We start from the raw sequence: 18102 nt of genomic DNA, 5'->3' as shown, positions 1-18102 counted from the left end.
ATTGATTTCTTACAGAGAGGAAGGGAGATGGGATAGAGAGTTAGAAACATCGATGAGAGAGAAACATCGATCAGCTGCCTCCTGCACACCTCCTACTAGGGATGTGCCCGCAACCCAGGTACATGCCCCTTGACCGGAATTGAACCTGGGACCCTTCAGTCTGCAGGCCGACACTCTATCCACTGAGCCAAACCGGTTAGGGCAAAATACTTTATTTTTAACTTTTTATTGTAGACATTTTCAAATACATGCAAAAGTAGAGACAAATACACTGACCCCCATATACTCATTGCCTACTCATAACAACCATCAGGTTTCTGCCAGTCTTGTTGCTGGAACATTTTCTTATACATTATGGACATTATTGCACGTCAATCCTAAGTATGGCAGCATGCATCTCTAAGACATTTCATTCTTTACAATAATACCATGATCACATGAAAAAAAAAAAAAAGTGCCTCATTTCCTGCTCACAGCACTCCCGGCAGAGGGTTTGGTCTGCAGGTGCTTGTTCTCTGAGCTGCGCATCCTCTCTGCCTGGTGGGTAGTATCTGGGTTCTCTACCATCTTGGTCTTCATGCTCTTTGCCCAGTTCCTTGGGGCCTTTTAAACACTGGAGCCTGGCCTGATGCTGTCGGCGGAACCTGCACTGACCCGCACGCCCGCTGATGCTCGGACGCGCGGCCCTGCGCACACGCCTGCCACACGTGCCACCGCGCGTGGTCAGCAGGAGCTCTTTTTGTACATGTTTTTCCGGCCCCGGCTCCCCCTCCCTCCCCTCAAGGGGGTGCAGCGTGTGCGTTTCCACGACGCCCGCCCTAAGCAGCAGCGAGGCTGCCCTGTGTCCTTTAGGTGGGAAGTGCGTTAGATTCTCTTGGAGAGCTGGCCTCTTTAAAAATGTGAACTACAACAAGCAGGCAGCTTTTTTTTCTTAGTTTTGTTTTTTTGTTAATCCTCACCGGAGGATATTTTGCCATTGAATTTTTTTTTTAGGGAGAGTGGAAGAGAGAGGGAAAGACAGAGAAACATCGATGTGAGAGAAACACATTGATTGGTTGCCTCCACAGGAGCCCTGACCAGAGCCCAGGTCAGGGAGGAGCCTGCAACCGAGGTACATGCCCTTGACCGGAATCGAACCCGGGACCCTTCAGTCCACAGGCCAACGCTCTGTCCACTGAGCCACACCGGCCAGGGCAGCATATAGATATCTCAATGGTCAAGTCTCTTAAACTCTGCATACTTGACCTTTTAATCACCTTGTGTGTCAGCGGTGCTTATTTCTATTGGTAGTTCCGCTGTGAGGGGGGTTGTTGGTGAAGAAACTCAGGTTGCAGCACAGTCTCTTCCCAGCGTCACAGAGCACCTGACAGGTGAGAGGAGCTGTGCACGTCATGGTGACGCCTGTGCACCTGGTGAAAGGGTCCTCCGGTCTAGCTGTTATTTCCTGCGTCACCTCACTCGTTATCTTTCTCTGTGTGTGAGGACATTTAAGCTCTACTCTCTTAGCAAGTTTCAATGGTACAACACAGTGTTAGCCACTCTAGTCACTGTGTCTCCATGCGTCCTCAGAACTTAGTCACCTTCTACTGAAAGTCAGCACCCTCTCACCAGCTTCTCCATCGCTCCCTGGCTACCACTGCTCTATGAGGCTGACTTTTTTCTTTTAGACTCCACACATAGTGACAGTATGCATGCATGGCCGGCAGTGTTGTCTTTTTCTGTGTGGCTTATTTCATCCTAATAACAAAAGCGTAATATGCAAATCAACCGAACAGCCAAACAGCGGGACTCCCTGTGACCCCACTGGCGCCAGGCCGGCCAAGGCAGGTGTGATGCGATTGGTCAGGGGCTTGGCCATCACCCCATGATCGCCCCACAGAGGGAGGCCCAGGCCACCAACCCGCGGGCTGCAGCAGGTGGGTGGGGCCTCCCTCTGCGAGGGAAGCCGGTGCTGGCAGCCGAGGGAAGGAAGGCCTACTCTTGCACGAATTTCGTGCATCGGGCCTCTGGTATAACATAATATCCTCAAGGTACATTCATATTGTTGCACATGGAAGGGTTTCCTTACTTTTCACGGTGGAAGAATATTTTATTGTATGTGTGCTGTACCACACCTTCTTCGTCTGTTCATCTGAGGAGGGACACATGGTGTGTCTGTATTTTGGCTGTTGTGAGTAATGCTACAATGAACATGGAAGTGTAGGTAACTCTTCAATAGCCTGTTCGCATCTTCTTTGGCTATATGCCGAGACGTGGGATGGCTTGGTCCTATTGAGCAGACTGTAATTTGACTATTGCATTTTACTACCCAATATAAGTTAGAAAAGTAGATTTCTGGGTTAGAGTACTTGTCAAAGCAGAATTCCCAATTAAAAGAAAAACCTTCAGATTCCTTTTTTTCCTTTCTAATTTTTACTAGGGGCAAAACAACACATAACATAAAATTTAAACAAAACATAAAATTTAAACATAAGTTTTGCCATCTTCACCATTTCTAAGTGTGCAGTTCACCCTCCCTATCTTTTCTTTATAGAGGAGACTTTTAAACCTGAATGCACTAATTCCTGTTACATTTTATCTAGTTGGTTTTGGCCTCTGATTAGAATCTACCAAAATATTTTCTAATCCTGACTCCATTATCCAGTTTTCGGTATGAATCTTACTCTGTGCTTTGAATCGCTCCCAAATTCAACCACCCTCTGTCCTGTTCACCCTCTAAGCTGTCCATTAAATTTAACCCCGGTTTTCTCTGTGTTGGACAGTGAATGCAGTGCAATTACTGGGAAAGTTGTGTGAGTAAAGGACTGGAGAAATCCAGGTTTTGATGCTGACGCAGGTCTCTGAGCTGTGTGGCCTGGGCCAGGCGCGGCCCCTCTGGGGCGGGACCTCAGTGCTCTTCGACTCTAAAATAATGTCCCTGCGTCTCCATGGGTGTGTCCTGCCTTGTTTTTCTGCAAGTGGTCACTGCCTTCCAAAGAGGAGCAAGAGCTTGGAGATGGAATGTGTTCAAGCTTCTGCAGTGGCACCGAGAGGGCCTGCATCTCTCAGCTCTCAGGCGGTGCTTCCATAGCCGTTCCTCCGCCATTTGGATCAAACACAGTCATCCAGCACCTACGCTGTGTTGGACAGGTTCAGGCCCTCAAGGTGCAAAGAGGAATAAGACCTAATAACCCACATACAAGGAGATGCAAAGAGGCCCATGGGCTCACCCTTTCCTGAGGGAAACAGACAGACTCTACACAGTGTGGCATGGGCTCTAAGAGATGGGAACGAGAGACGTGGAAACAGAGAAGGAAATCCCTGTTGTGCTTGGAGAAGCTTCAAGGGGGACGTGGCATTCGAGTGGGTTTGGAGGGTGGTTGTGTGTTTTCTAGGGAGAGAAGGGCAGTCCAGTCAGAGGGGACAGAATGCGCCAAGCACCTGGCCTAGGACTAGGCTCGGCCTAGAGAAACAGCCCAGAACCCACGACAGCGCTCCCCAGCTTCCAAAGCTTGGGCACCGGCTCCATCTGCCAGAGTTTTACCAGATTCCTGGGAAGTGGCCTGATTGGGAATTGTGACCTTATTTTGACATTGAGAAAACCTGAGGCTCCAGAATGACTTGCCTTGCCCTTGGGGCGGGGGTGGGGGGCAAGGCTGGCACTCCCGTCCTTGGACTTCAAGTGCAGGATTCTTTCCTGGCCCATCTCACTGCTCCTGCAGGCAGCGTCTCCCAGGGGCAGAAGAAGTCCCCGTGGACCAGTGTCTCACACAGTGTGGCGACTGCATCTCTTCCTTCCTCTGGGAAAGGAGGCACCTCCCTCACTGTTTCAGAGCCTGGGAACACTGGCCGCCTCTTCTCGATGGGAAGCACGAGGGCAGCAGCAGAACCTGGCAAGCTGGAGCTCCGGGCAGCACCTCCGGCCTTTCCTGTAGACGGTGGAGAGGCGCAGGCGCAGGTGGAGCAAGACAGTGGGCCCTGGGAGAAAAGCCAGAGCCACTGGGCAGTAAGTGGGCGAGGTGGTTCCCTTTCAGCAGACCTGGAGGAAGAATCAACAGTGTCAGCATCGAGTGTTAGCTAATGCCGCTGTTCGCCTGCGTCCCCGAGTCTCCACTGGGACCCCCACGTGCTCCGAGCTCCTTCTCACGGGCTGTGGACCAGGAGAAAAGCCATGTCTCCTGAGAAAACTCCTACCCCCTGAGCAGTGGGATCAGGTCAGCATGGGAACCGCTGTGTGGAACGCAGCCCCCACAAGTGCCCTGTGCTGAGCTGCGGGCCCCTCCCCACCTTCCTGGAGGGCCATGGGCTCAGTCTCCCGGGAGGTCCCACCATGTAGTTAGCCCAGGGTTCAAGGACAATCAGGCAGAGATACCAGTGCAGATAAGAATTCATTGTGTTTTATTTTTCTTTAATATGTTTTTATTGATTCCAGAGAGGAAGGGAGAGGGAGAGAGATAGAAACATCAATGATGAGAGAATCATGGATCGGCTGCCTCCTGCATGCCCCATGCTGAGGATCGAGCCCACAACCCAGGCCTGTGCCCTGACCCGGAATCGATCTGTGACCTCCAGGTTCATAGGTCAACACTCAACCCCTGAGCCACACCGGCCGGGCTATGTTGTTCAATATTATATTCCCAGTGACTAGAACAGTGCGTGGCATATGGAGTATGCTTAATGTATACTTATAGAATGAATGAATTTGATCTTTTGTCAAATTTTAAAATTTCTCATTATCAGTCCACGTTTAAAATGGTGTGAAAAGATTTTTTTAAGGTAAAAGCAATTTTACTTTTAAGTCGACCCTTTCAAGGCAGCTGATTTCAGTCTGTGGGCCCTTCCCACACGTATCTCCCCTCCCAGATTTTATATGTCGCCTTAGTTGATCTCAAAATCGGGCTGCTATCCAGAGCTCACTTGATGCCTTGCCGTAGTCCTCCTTCTTGGGCTCCCGTAGCCCCTCGTCCTCTGCTCTCACCTTGCTGGCCCCATCGCTCTTGGAGACGCCTCACAACCTTACAGGAAAGGCCGCACTTGGCCGTTGTTTAGAACAGAGCAGAGAGAAAAGGGCTTCAGTGAAAACTCCAGAGGAGCCCTAGCCAGTGTGGCTCAGTGGATAGAGTGTTGGCCTGCAGACCAAAGGGTCCCAGGTTCGATTCCAGTCAAGGTCAGGTACCTTGGTAGCAGGCTCCTCCCCGCCTGGACCCAGTCAGGGTGTGTGCAGGAGGCAACCCATCGATGTGTTTCTCTGTCTTTCTCTCTCTCTTCCACTCTCCCTAAAAATCAATGGAAAAATGTCCTCGGGTGAGGATTAACATCAACAACAAAAAAACTCCAGATTATTCTCTTAGAGCACCGGTCGCCAACCGATGGTCTGCGGACACTGGTGGTCCATGAGGCCCGAAATGTTGGCGACCGCAGTCTTAGAGAAATCCATTCATCTACAGGCATTGTGTGTGCAACACAAGACAATCTTTAATTGAGTAACGACCTTTTGACCTAGAGTAGGAGGAAACATGATTTGATGTCGGAGAAGGCAGGGAGCCCTAGAGGTGGGATTGCTCATCTACAGGCACATCTCAAGCCTCTGACCTGTGTTAGGACCTGTGGTGGCCATTGAGGGCATAAGAATGAGTGTCATCGTCCCAGTTCTCAAGAAGCCCCTGGCTTAGGGGGAGAAAGAGCACACAGACCAATAAGGGAGCACAGGATGCGCACCCCATGGCTGGTGGAGAGGCTGCTTGGCTCCAGAGGGGAGGGGCTATGTGAACGGGGACCGTGCAGGAGGGCATGGGCCCATGAGCGTGTGCGGTTGGACATGAGTGAGCATTCGATGGGCTGCCGTGCAGGGTGCCTGAGAGGAAGGCAGCAGGACAGTGAGTGGCAGAAGATAAAGCAGAAGTGGTAAGCAGGAACCAGGTCGCCCAGAGCACTAATTCCATCCTATTCTAAGAAATGTGGACTTTATTCCAATGCTATTGAAGGTCCAATGAAAAGCAGAAGAATTTTCTGATTGCAAGTTCTGAATGAATTCATTTGTTCATTAATTCATTCATTAAATCAAGATATTTTGAGCTCCTGTCTTTACCCCATTGCGTATTCTTGCCTCCTTTGTCATAGATTAAATCAATATATTTTGAGCTCTCTGTTAAGCAGAGTGCTAGGCTCTGGGTGTATGGTATGTAATAGTCATCTTTTTTTAAAATTTCAAATAGAGTTGACACACAATATTAGATTATGTCTAGTGTACAATATAGTGACTGTATACACGTACATATAACTTATGAAATGATCACCTCGCTAAGTCTAGCCCCCCCCACCCTGTACCAGGCCATCACAGTGTTATTGACTATGCTCCTGTGCCAGTTTGTGCTGCTTCAGCCCTTCACCCTTTTCACCCAATCCTCCAAGCCCCTTCCCTCTGGCAGCGATCACTTTGTTCTCTGTGTCTATACTTGTTTCTATTTTGTTTTTTAGATTCCACATATAAGTGAAATCCTATGGTATTTGTCTTTCTTTGTGTGACTTTTATCACTTAGCATGATACCCTCTGTGTAATTCGTGTTGACACAAACGGAAGATTTCACCCTTTTTTATGGCTGAGTGATATGACGCTGCACATCCGCACCACGTCTTCTTTATCCCCACATCTGTCAATGGGTGCTTAGGTCGCTTCCACACCTTGGCTATTGTACCTAACGCTGCAATGAGCATAGGAGTGCATATGTCTTTTCGAATTAGTGTTTTGGATTTCTTCAGATAAATACCCAGAAGTGGAATTTGTGGGCCATACAATGGCTCTATTTTTAATTTTTTGAGGAAACTCCATAACGGTTTTTAACAGTGGCTGCACTAATTGACGATTCCACCAACAGTGCCCAGGGGTTCCCTTTCCCCACATCCTCACCAACACCTGTCTGCTGTTTGTAGATGGTAGCCATTTGACAGGTGTGAGGTGATGCCTCATGGTGGTTTTAACTTGCGTTTCCCTGGAGATCAGTGATGTTGATCATCTTTTCATATGTCTATTGGCCATTTGCATGTCCTCTTTGTAAAAGCATCTATTCAGGTCCTCTGCCCATTTTTAACTGGATTATTTGTCTTTCTGGTGTTAAGTTGTCTGAGTTTCTTATGTATGTTGGATATTAACTCCTTATCAGCTGTGTCATTGGCAAATATCTTCTCGTATTCAGTAGGTTGTCTTTTTGTTTTGCTGATGGTTTCTTTTGCTGTGTATAATCTGTTTAGTTCCGTGGAGTCTCATTTGTTCAGTTTTACTTTTATTTCCCTTAACCGAGGATCCTTACCAAAAAAAATATTGCTAAGAGCAACGCTGGAGAGTTTACTGCTATGCTTTTTTCTAGGAGTGATATGGTTTGTAGTCTTACGTTTAAGTCTGAAATCCATTTTGAGTTTATTCTTATGTGTGGTATGAGGAAATGACTCAGTTTTATTCTTTTGCATGTGTTGTCCAGTTTTCCAAGCACCATTTATTGAATAGACTGCCTTTACCCCATTGCATAGTCTTGCCTCTGTTGTCCTAGACCAGTGGTCAGCAAACTCATTAGTCAACAGAGCCAAATATCAACAGTACAACGATTGAAATTTCTTTTGAGAGCCAAATTTTTTAAACTTAAACTATATAGGTAGGTACATTGTTATTAACTTAATTAGGGTACTCCTAAGGCTTAGGAAGAGCCACACTCAAGGGGCCAAAGAGCCACATGTGGCTCGCGAGCCACAGTTTGCCAACCACGGTCCTAGACTAATTGACTTTATTGCTGTTGGTTTATGCCTGGCCTCAGTGTCCATTGCATTGATCTGTGTGTCTGTTCCTATGCCAGTCCCATGCTGCTGTGAGCACTGTGGCCTGTGGTATGGTTTGATGTCAGGTGGTGTTCTTTCCCGTCAGGATTCCTTTGGCTCTCGGGGGTCTCTTTTAGTTCCATGTAAATAGTAGGATTGTTGGTTGCAGTTCTGTGAGAAATGCCACTGGTATCTTGATACGGATTGCATTGTCTCTCTAGATTGCTTTGAGTGGTATAGACATTTTATCAATATTAAGTCTTCCTACCCATGGATACTGTGTATGCTTCCATTTATTTGCATCTTCTTCAATTTCTTTCTTCAATGTCTTATAGTTTTCTGAGTACAGGTCCTTTGATGCAATTGTACTTAAATGGGGTTGTTTTCTTTTTCTTTTTACTTAAAGGTTTTGTAGTTTATTAATCCTCTCATGGGAAATCTGCAGTCATCACAGATCAAGTCGCTGGAGAACCTTTACTCGTGTTGTCCAGTCTCCAGCCCACTGTTTGCAGCACCAACACTGGCCGTTGCAGTCCCCCTGGCCTTCCTCATTCTGTCCTTGCATTCCTTTTGCTGTTTTCTTGAGGTCTTCTTCTCAGACAGGCCATGACTACATATCTATGGTTGGGTTCATTTCTCTTTGCATAACTGAAGGAATCATAAATCATGGCAAAGCCAGTTGTCTTGCCAACACCAAAGTGGTTTCTGAATCCAAATACAAAGATGGCATCAGGTGTGGGCTTGTGCATTTTGGCTAGTTTTCCCATCTTTCTCTCTTAGGTACTATTGCATGCCCCGGCTGAAGGATGTCAATGAGCATTTGTTTCTGTTCAATAGCCTGTTGGTTATGAACTTCCAGGTCTGGATAGTTGGTATGTTGTTCATGAGAGTGGCCAATCTTTAAGCAGCCAAGGAGAAAAAGAGGGAGATTATGTTCTTAATTTCTTTTTCTGATAATTCATAATTGGTGATTAAAATGCAACCAATATCCAAATATTAATTTTTTACCCTGCTACTTTACTGAATTCATTTATCAGTTCTTGTAGTCTTTTGGTAGAATCTTTAGGGGTCTCTATGTATAATATCATGCCATCTGCAAATAATGCGTTTTACTTTTGCCTTTCTAATTTGAATGCCTTTTCTTTATTTTTCTTGTCTGATTGCTAAGTCTAGGACATCCTCCATTATATTGAATAAAAGTGTTGAAAGTGGGCAATTTATTCTTTTTCCTGATCTTAAGGAAAATGTCTTTAGCTTTTCATCATTGCACAGGATGTTGGCTGTGGGTTTGTCACTTATGACCTTTATTATGGTGAGGTATGTTTTCTCTCTTCCTACTTTGATAAGAGTTTTTATCATAAATGGATGGGTTTTGTCATATGCTATTTCTGCAACTATTGTTATGGTCATATGGTTATTATGCTTTGTTTTATGTATGTGGTGTATTATGCTAATTGATTTGTGGATATTAAGCCAACCTTGCATCCCAGGAATAAATCCTACTTGATCATGGTGTATAATCTTTTTAGTGTATTTCTGAATTCAATTTGTTGTGGGTTTTTTGTTTTGTTTTTTAGGATTTTTGCATCTCTATTCATCAGGAATATTGGCGTATACTTTTCTCTACTTTTTTTTTGTATGTCTTTGTCTGGCTTTAAAATTAGGGTAATGCTGGGTTCATAAAATGAGTTTGGGAGCCTTCCCCCCTCTTCAATTTTTGGAATAGTTTGAGAAGAATAAGTGTTACTTTTATTTGTTGGGAGTTTATTATTATTATTATTATTATTATTATTACTGATTCAATTTCATATGTTCTTGAGTGTTCTATTATTATTATTATTACTGATTCAATTTCATATGTTCTTGAGTGTTCTAGTTATATTCTAGTTATTTCTTCCTTCCTTCCTTCCTTCCTTCCTTCCTTCCTTCCTTCCTTCCTTCCTTCCTTCCTTCCTTCCTTCCTTTCTTTCTTTCTTTCTTTCTTTCTTTCTTTCTTTCTTTCTTTCTTCTTTCCCCTTACCTGAGGATATTTTTCCACTGACTTTTAGAGAGGGTGGAAGGGATTGGGAGAGACACACAGAGAGAAACATTAATGTGAAAGAGAGACACATTGATTGGTTGTTTCCCACATATGCCCCTGCCAGGGCCGGGGAATCAAATCTACAAGCAAGGTATGTGCCATTGACCGGAATTGAACCCAGGACCTTCGGTCCACAGGCCGACACTCTATCCACCAGCTAGGGCCAGATTGTGTGTTTCTAGGAATTGATCTATTTCTTCTTCTTCTTTTTTTAATTGATTTTTTAAAATTTTGTTTTATTGCTTAAAGTATTACAGAGTATTACATATGTCTCCTTTTGATCTATTTCTTCTTGATTGTCTAGTTCAGTGGTTCTCAACCTTCCTAATGCCATGACCCTCATGTTGTGGTGACCTCCAAGTTCATTGTTACAAATTGAACATAATTAAAGCATAGTGATTAATCACAAAAACAATATGTTATTATATATGTGTTTTCCGATGGTCTTAGGCAACCCCATTGAAAGGGTCGTTTGACCCCCAAAGGGGTCGCAACCCACAGGTTGAGAGCCGCTGGTCTAGTTTGTCGGCATTTAATTGTTTGTAGAATTTTCCTATAGTTTTTTGTATTTCTGTGGTGTTGTTACTACTCCTCTTTCATTTCTGATTTTGTTTATTTGGTTTCTCTCTTTTTTTCTTGATGAGTCTGGTTCAATAAATATCAATCTTGTTTATCTTTTAAAAGAACTAGCTCTTGGTTTCATTGATCTTTCTTTAACAATTTTTAAAAATATGTATTTTTACCCATTTCAGAGAGGAAGGGGGAGGGAGAGAGAGATAGAAACATCAATGATGAGAGAGAATCATTGTTCAGCTGCCTCCTGAAAAATGGGGATCAAGCCCACAACCTGGGCATGTGCCCTGACCAGGAATCACACCATGACCTCCTGGTTCATAAGTAGATGCCCAACCACTAGGCAACACTGGCCAGGCTCATTGATCTTTTGTATTGTTCTTTAGATCTGTTTTCTTTATTTCCACTCTGACCTTTATTCTCTCTTTTCTCCTACTCACTTTGGCTTTGTTTGTTATTATTTTTCTAGTTCCTGTAGGTGGAAGGTTACATGGTTTATTTGAGATGTTTCTTATTTCTTAAGGTAAGCCTGTATTGCTATGACTTTCCCTCTTAGAACTGCTTTGGCTGTGTCCCATAAGTTTTGAGTTATTTTGTTTTCATTTTCATTTGTTTCAAGGTATCTTTTGATTTTTTCCTTGATCTTGTTGTTTACATATTTATTGTTTAGTAGCATGCTATTTGGCCTCAATGTGTTTTTCAGTTTTGTTATTGATTTCTCGTTTCATATCATTGTGATTGGAAAAGATACTTAATCTGATTTTGATCTTCTCAAATTTGTTGAGACATATTTTGTGACCTAACATGTGTCTAGTCTGAAAAAGTTTGCACTTGAAAATAATTTATTTATAATCTACTACTTTGGCATGAAATGTTCTAATAATATCAATTAAATCCACCAGGTCTAATGTGTTATTTAAGGCCACTCTTTCCTTCTTAATTTTCTGTCCATAGACATCGACGGGTGTTAAAGTCCCCTGCCATTACTGTCTTACTCTTTGTGTCCACCAACATTTGTTTTATGTATTTAGGTGTTCTTACGGTGGGTGCCTAAATATTTACAAGGGTTATATCTTCTTGTTGGGTTGATACCATTATCATTATAAAATCTCTGTCTTCATCTCTTGTTATTGCCTTTGTTTTAAAGTCTATTTTGTCTAATATAAGTATTGCTACCCCGTCCTTTTTTCTATTTTCATAAAAAATATTTTTTATCCCTCTACTTTCAGTCTGTGAGTGTCTTTTAATCTGAAGTGGGTCTCTTGTAGGCGACAAATGTATTAGGTTTGTTTTCTGATCTAGTTAGCCCCATGATGTCTTTTGATTGGAGCATTTATTTCACCAACATTTAAAGTAATTATTGACAGGTATCTACTTATTGTCACTTTATTATTCATTTTTAAAATTTTTCTTCTTAAATTAATTTTTAACTTTTTTTTGTAACACTGACTTAGTGATGGTAAAGTTCTTTAGCTTTTTCTTGTCCAGAATAAATAGTCATTTTCCTTGCGTTTATAAGGGAGGTTGTTTGGCTGCTCCTGCACTAGAAAGCTATGTGCATGGAAAACTTTATTACAGCAAAGAATAGAAATGATTTCCAAACAATAGCTATATGTTTAAGCAAATTATGGTATGTCCATAGAATGGAATATTAGGTAGCCATTAAAAATTATATGTGCAAGCATAGCTAAATATTTTTTTAAAAATATTTTTATTGATTTCAGAGAGAAAGTGAGAGAGAGATAGAAACATCAATGATGAGAGAGAATCATGGATCAGCTGCCTCCTGCATGCCCCACACTGGGGATCAAGCCTACTACCTGGGCATGTGCCCTGACTAGGAATCAAACCGTGACCTCCTGCTTCATAGGTTGATGTTCAACCACTGGGCCACGGTGGCCGGGCCACAAGGAAATATTTTTAATGCTCCTTAATGGTCTAGGAGAAATATGTGTGATGCTTACTAGAGAACTCATGGCAATAATAGAGACAGACCAGTGTTTATCAATGAGAACAAGAAGCATAAAAACAGCCATACTAGATACAAAAAATATCAATTACAGTTGCTTCTCAGCAGAGTGGTTTTCCTGCTACTGTATGCTTTTTTCTGTACCAGAAGTTTTCTTTATTCTGCACATATTTAACTTTTAGTACAAAAGGAAAAAGATGAACAAGACAAGCAATGGAAGTGGAGGGTGGGGAGAAACAGGACTGCCCGCTGTCTGCCTGGCATGACTAAGATGGCGTTACCCTGGGGGCGAGCATGTGGGAGGACTTTAGGTGCCAGGCTGGTCGATCTTTGCTCACCCACTAAAGCGCTATAATAGCTTCTGTCTGCGGGAGCGCCACAGACCCCATTCTGGTCTGGCAAGTTCTAATCCTCTGCCGCTTTGTGACCCTGGGCCAGGCAGCCTCCGGGTGCCCCGGTTATCAGCCTTTGGAGGAAATGTCTGACGACCTTTCTAGGAAACAGGATAAGCAGGAGATCCCCGTCATGGGGAAGTGGGTGTTCTTTCTAAAAATAAAGATAAGCTTCTCTCAACATCCTGTTTTTCCTCTAACCTTCAGTCTCTTCCAATCCTGCTGATAACTAATATTTGTTTTATCTCTTCCAGGAAATGATCGAAACAGCCTAGATTTCAACAGGCAGGTAAGAACTTTCAAAACAAAACCTTTATTCAATTAATTTGGGGGGTCATTTGCACTATGCCAGATGTGGGAGAAACCAAAAAGATTAAGTGCTTATTCAAGGACCCTACATTTGCCGATTGGAAGGGGCATTTAAAGGGCTTCTGCCTCCAACCCACCATCCAACACCTGGGTCTCCTTTCACTCTCCCCTCAAAAGAGCACTACAGCGCAGCCCCTCTTAGAAGGACTGCAGCCAGATGTGGTCCAGAATCTAGACAGCAGCTCCTTCGTCAACGCTCACCCGCGTCGCCTCCTGGCCCCATTGGTTTACGCCGTCCGACCGTGTGTAGAGGAATTTACGGAGGTCCAAGTGTGCAGTGCCTGCATTCCTCGTGGAATTCCTGATTTGCAGGAAGTAGATAGTGGACAAAAAGGAGAAACGGCACAGAAAGAGCTCAGAGGGAGGGAGTGGCCATGCTCAGTGGAACAGTGTAGGCGCAGGCCTGGTGCCTTTGCAGGAAATCGAGTTGGTGGGTTGGAGTTAGTCAGGGAGGGACTTGGGTGGGGTCAGGCAGCGCTGGATGGATCACAGGGTGGATGGATGTGGATGTGTGAAGAGAAGGGAGGCGGGGTTGGCGGCTGTGGGAAGCCGGGCTGCGGCTGGGACGGGGATGTGGCAGGAGCTTGTTGGGAGGAGGTCTAAGCTGAGACAAGCAGGAGCAGCGCTGGGGGGTCCCGGAGTGAGTCCGAGAGAGGAGGCAAGGCTCGGGCGCAAAATCAGAAGCCTGGCTTTGGTCCTGTCCCTGCCACTAACCAGCTAGATCACCTGGGTCAGGTCTCGTCATGGTTTTGATCTGAATTCTCAGCTGCAGAATAAATTTATTTCATAAACTCGGGGTGGGGCTTGGGGGGATGTGCTATGTCAGGTGTAGGAATACAAAGAAAATTAAGATATGGTTTCTGCCCTGGAGGAGTCCACAGTCCAGCATGGAGTGTGGGGGGTAGAGATAGAAGGAGAATGAGAGGGAAAGGGAAGGAGGGAGGGAGCAGGGAACAGAGAACTAGAGACTCTTTTTCATTTTTAAGTATTTCAATTGTATGGTTTTTTTAAATTGATTTTTAAAGAGAGAGGAAGGGAGAGGGAGAGAGAGATAGAAACATTGATGAGAGGGAAACATCATCCATCGGCTGCCTCCTGCACGCCCCCCACTGGGGATCAAGCCCACAACCCTGGCATGTGCCCTGACTGGGAATCAAACCAGCGACCTCTTGGTTCACAGGCCGACACTCAACCACTGAACCACACCAGCTGGGTGAGATAGAGACTCTTGAGTGAATACTTATAGTACAGTCTCATGCTTACTACAGATATGTAAAAAGCATGGTGTCATCCAGCTGGTATGGCTCAGTGGTTGAGTGTCGACCTATGAAACAGGAGGTTTGATTCCCAGTCAGGGCACATGCCCGGGTTGCAGGCTTGATCCCCAGTGTGGGGCACGCAGGAGGCAACCGATCAGTGATTCTCTCTCATCACTGATGTTTCTATCTCTCCCTCTCCCTCCCTTCCTCTCTGAAATCAACACACACACACACACACACACACACACACACACACACACGCACACACATTTAAAAAGCATGGTGTCAAACAGAAATGGGAATCTCAGGGCAGGCTTCGTGGAGAAGGAATATTTGTGTCACGCTCTGAAGGGTGAGTAGGCATTTGTTAGGCAGAAAAAAGTAGACTGGAGAGGGGGTGTCCGTGGGGAAGGGAAGGTGGCCCCCAGGCGGTCATGCATTGGGTGGCCACTGGGGTCTCTTCCCTCGCTGAACATCTGAGTCCAGGTTTAGACGGAAGCCTGGGGTGGGGCGGGAGATGACATGCAGACTTGTTTTCCTCCTTCATCTGTAGAGGGATTTGATGTCACTGCTAACGTTTCCTGAAAGACTTTTCACTCTGGGTGTGTCCCTCACAGTCGGAGAGGAATGAGCCTGAGTCCCGAGCCAGAACCTCTCCTGGAGGCAACTTCTGCAATTGCTTTCATTGGGGACTTTTGCTGAGGAGCGGAGGCCAGCCCCTCCCTCTTCACTTGAGACCTGAAACAGAGAGACTTCACTGGGGCCCTCTGGGCAGGCGATGAGGAAGCACCCGCAGCCAGGCCGCTCAGTAAACATTGGAACAGCTACCAGGGAGGGAGGCTGGGACACTGCCTGCGGGTCTGGCTGATAGCACTGGGCTTCTCACTCACGTCTTTAAATAGGAGACAGATTCTTATCTAAGGGATAGCTGGGCCAGGTCTTCTTCCATCCCCGGGTTCTGTGGTCCTGCCTGAGTCCTACGCAGAGGAGATGGGGCCTGTGCCCCGAGCTTCCTGCCCTGCGACTGAGGATCCAGCCCCCGGCCTTTGGGTGAGATGCACAGGGGGGAGCCCAACCCACACCAAGATGTGGCCCCCCCAACCCAGCCCAGGGGTGGCCCACGTCATAGGCCCCGTGGGGTTGGCTGCAAGTGCAATCTTTCTTGAGAAACCCTCACGCTCTGGACATGGCTGGGGCAGCCCCTCGGCCCGGGATAGCCACAGAGAGGTCCCTGGCCTTTGGACATCTTTTGGGGTGTGGTCTCTCCCCCAATTGGGAGAAAGTTTCCTGGCTGCTGCCAGGATGGGGCTTTCCTAGAGAGAACTTGCCACCCCCCCCCCCCCGCCCCAAGGGCTTTGGACTCCTGTCACTGACGGGAACAGACATGACCGGTTTCTGTAAAGAGGGGATTTGGGAGGGGCAGAGGCTCCGCCGTGCTGACTTGCACACAGAACAGAGCTCTTCCCTGTTGGTCACCACATACGTCCCACCCTGGGCAGGCTCCTCCGAGCTCCCTCTCCCTCATCCCTCAGGTGCCCCCAGATGCTGACACCCCGCCAACACGCATGCCAGCTCAGTTTGCGGGCCCGCAGGTCGGCGCCTGGGGATTCTCAGGCCACGGCTTTGACAAAACCAGCGCTTTGCTGAAGCGCAGGCTCCGGGCAGGCTGCTTTCGGGCTTCACCCTCACTGCCCTCACCCCTTTACCCGGGTGAGGGCACTGCCCCAGGCAGCCCGCCTTTTCTGGTGAAAGATTGAAGGTTAAGCAATTGGCTGAAGGGCACACAATTGGCCGGCTGGCAGTCAGGACCAGAACCCTCATCTCATTTTCCCCACTTTTCCCACAAAACCTGGCTGGGTCTTCCTCTCCCTGTCCCTGTCCCTACACCAGCTTTAGGGAGAGGCTGAGCGTGACCTCACAGTGACTGCCTGGGAGGCAATGGGAGGAGGAGGGAGTGGGGAGAAGGAAAAGAGGTTGTGTAGGAACAGCCTGAGTGTTAGCAGACACAGGAGAGCAAACGATGAGCCGCTGCCCTGGGTGAAGCCTGGCTGAGGCCCCAGCGAGCTGGTGTGACTGGGAGCCAGTGTGACTGGGAGCTGGTGTGACTGGGAGTTGATGGGGCCGGTAGCTGGTGTGTCTGGGAGTTTGGGACTGGGAACTGGTGTGACTGGGAGTTGGTGTGACTGGGAGCTGGTGTGACTGGGAGCTGGTGTGACTGGGAGTTGGTGGGGCCAGTAGCTGGTGGGACTGGGAGTTGGTGTGACTGGGAGTTTGGGACTAGGAGCTGGTGTGACTGAGAGCTGGTGTGACTAGGAGCTGGTGGGACTGGTGGAACTGGGAGTTGGTAGGACTGGGAGCTGGTGTGACTGGGAGTTAGTGTGACTGAGAGTTGGTGTGACTGGGAGTTAGTGTGACTGAGAGTTGGTGTGACTGGGAGCTGGTGGGACTGGGAGTTCCACCAGCTGCTGGATAGACTGCAGCCCTGAAGGCTTTCACTCTGATGCAAGAGAGGCCTGTGCAGTGCTGCTGTAGGAAGCAGCAGGCCATGCCAAGGAGAGAGATCCTAGCAGCGAGGTCAAGTGCGCAGGCCTGCAGCTAGACTGCCTGCATGTGGGCCTGGGCTTAGCACCACCTGCTGGGTGACCTTGGGCAAGTACTTGAGCTTCTTGTCCCTTATTCTCCTCATCTGTAAAGTGGGGAGAATAATGACACTTATCCCACAGGATTGCTGTGAGGGTCAAATGAGTGAGTGAGCCTGAGTGTGAGACCTCTTAGACAATGACCTAGAACAGGTACAGGGTGGGGCAAAAGTAGGCTTGCAGTTGCCCTCATGTGCCCCCAGAGAGCATTGAGCTATAAATAAGATGGGATTTTCCTTCATTTTTTTAAATGGGAACTACTGTGGCTCTCTGGCTGCCCCTGGTATGTGTTGACACAGCGTTTAGTTGGCTCAACAGGATCTCTCTAAACATCAACAGAATTCAGCCTAAGAGAAGGAAGGGCTCTGAGATTTCAAAGTGATGAAGAGGCTGCTCCTGGGAGTCAGGAGCGGGTGGCCGGCCTGACCCTCAGGCTGCAGGGGAGGGTCTGAGTGTTGGCAGGGTTAGCTCCCTCCGGCCTTCAGGCCCCCACCCTTCCACCCCCCACACACCCTCACCCCCACCCCCACCCCCGCGCGAGCAGCATCAGAGCTCCTGAGCAGCTGAGTGGGAGAGGGCAGGGGAGGAATTAACCGATGGCATTTGCCTGTAGTTCATGGATCTGCTGTGAGCCAGTTAGTGAGGAGTCAGAGGGGACTCACGCATGTTCCCTGGCCACAGAGCACCCAGACAGGGGAGAGCACCCGGCAAAGGCCGCTCAGGACAGGAAGGGCCCTGCACCCTGACGATGGCCACGGCTCGCTCAGTGTGGCGAGGGAAGCCCGGCAGGCGGTGGGTTTGAAGCCAGGAGGCTCGGCGCCGCCCCTGTGCGAGGCCTAAGGGTGAGGATGCTGCATCGCAGGGGCCTGACCTCGGCCCTGCGAGTGCAAAGTACTGAGAGCTAGAAACCCACCCCGACTCAGAAGCCATGCCCGCTTGCTGTCACCCCAGACCCCAGGGAGGTAGGTCACTTCTGCCAGGAGGCAGGGACCTAGAAATGCCAGGCAGTGGAGAGGGAGGTGGCCCGGCCCTAGGA

At 47.3% G+C, this 18102-nt stretch overlaps 1 protein-coding gene across 1 annotated transcript in view; it reads left to right on the top strand.

The window, feature by feature from the left end:
• The window catches only part of POU2F3 (POU class 2 homeobox 3), a 74692-nt gene that overhangs the window by 15341 nt on the left and 41249 nt on the right, over positions 1-18102 (top strand). The window contains exon 2 of the mRNA XM_006105253.3: positions 13054-13088. Coding sequence (XP_006105315.2) covers positions 13054-13088 — 35 coding nt within the window. The remainder of the gene's footprint in view (positions 1-13053; positions 13089-18102) is intronic.

Source organism: Myotis lucifugus, unplaced genomic scaffold, assembly GCF_000147115.1.
Source record: "Myotis lucifugus unplaced genomic scaffold, Myoluc2.0 scaffold_654, whole genome shotgun sequence".
NCBI lineage: Eukaryota > Metazoa > Chordata > Mammalia > Chiroptera > Vespertilionidae > Myotis > Myotis lucifugus.
Note: the sequence above shows the minus strand (reverse complement) of the source record. Positions and strands in the feature narration are given on the sequence as shown.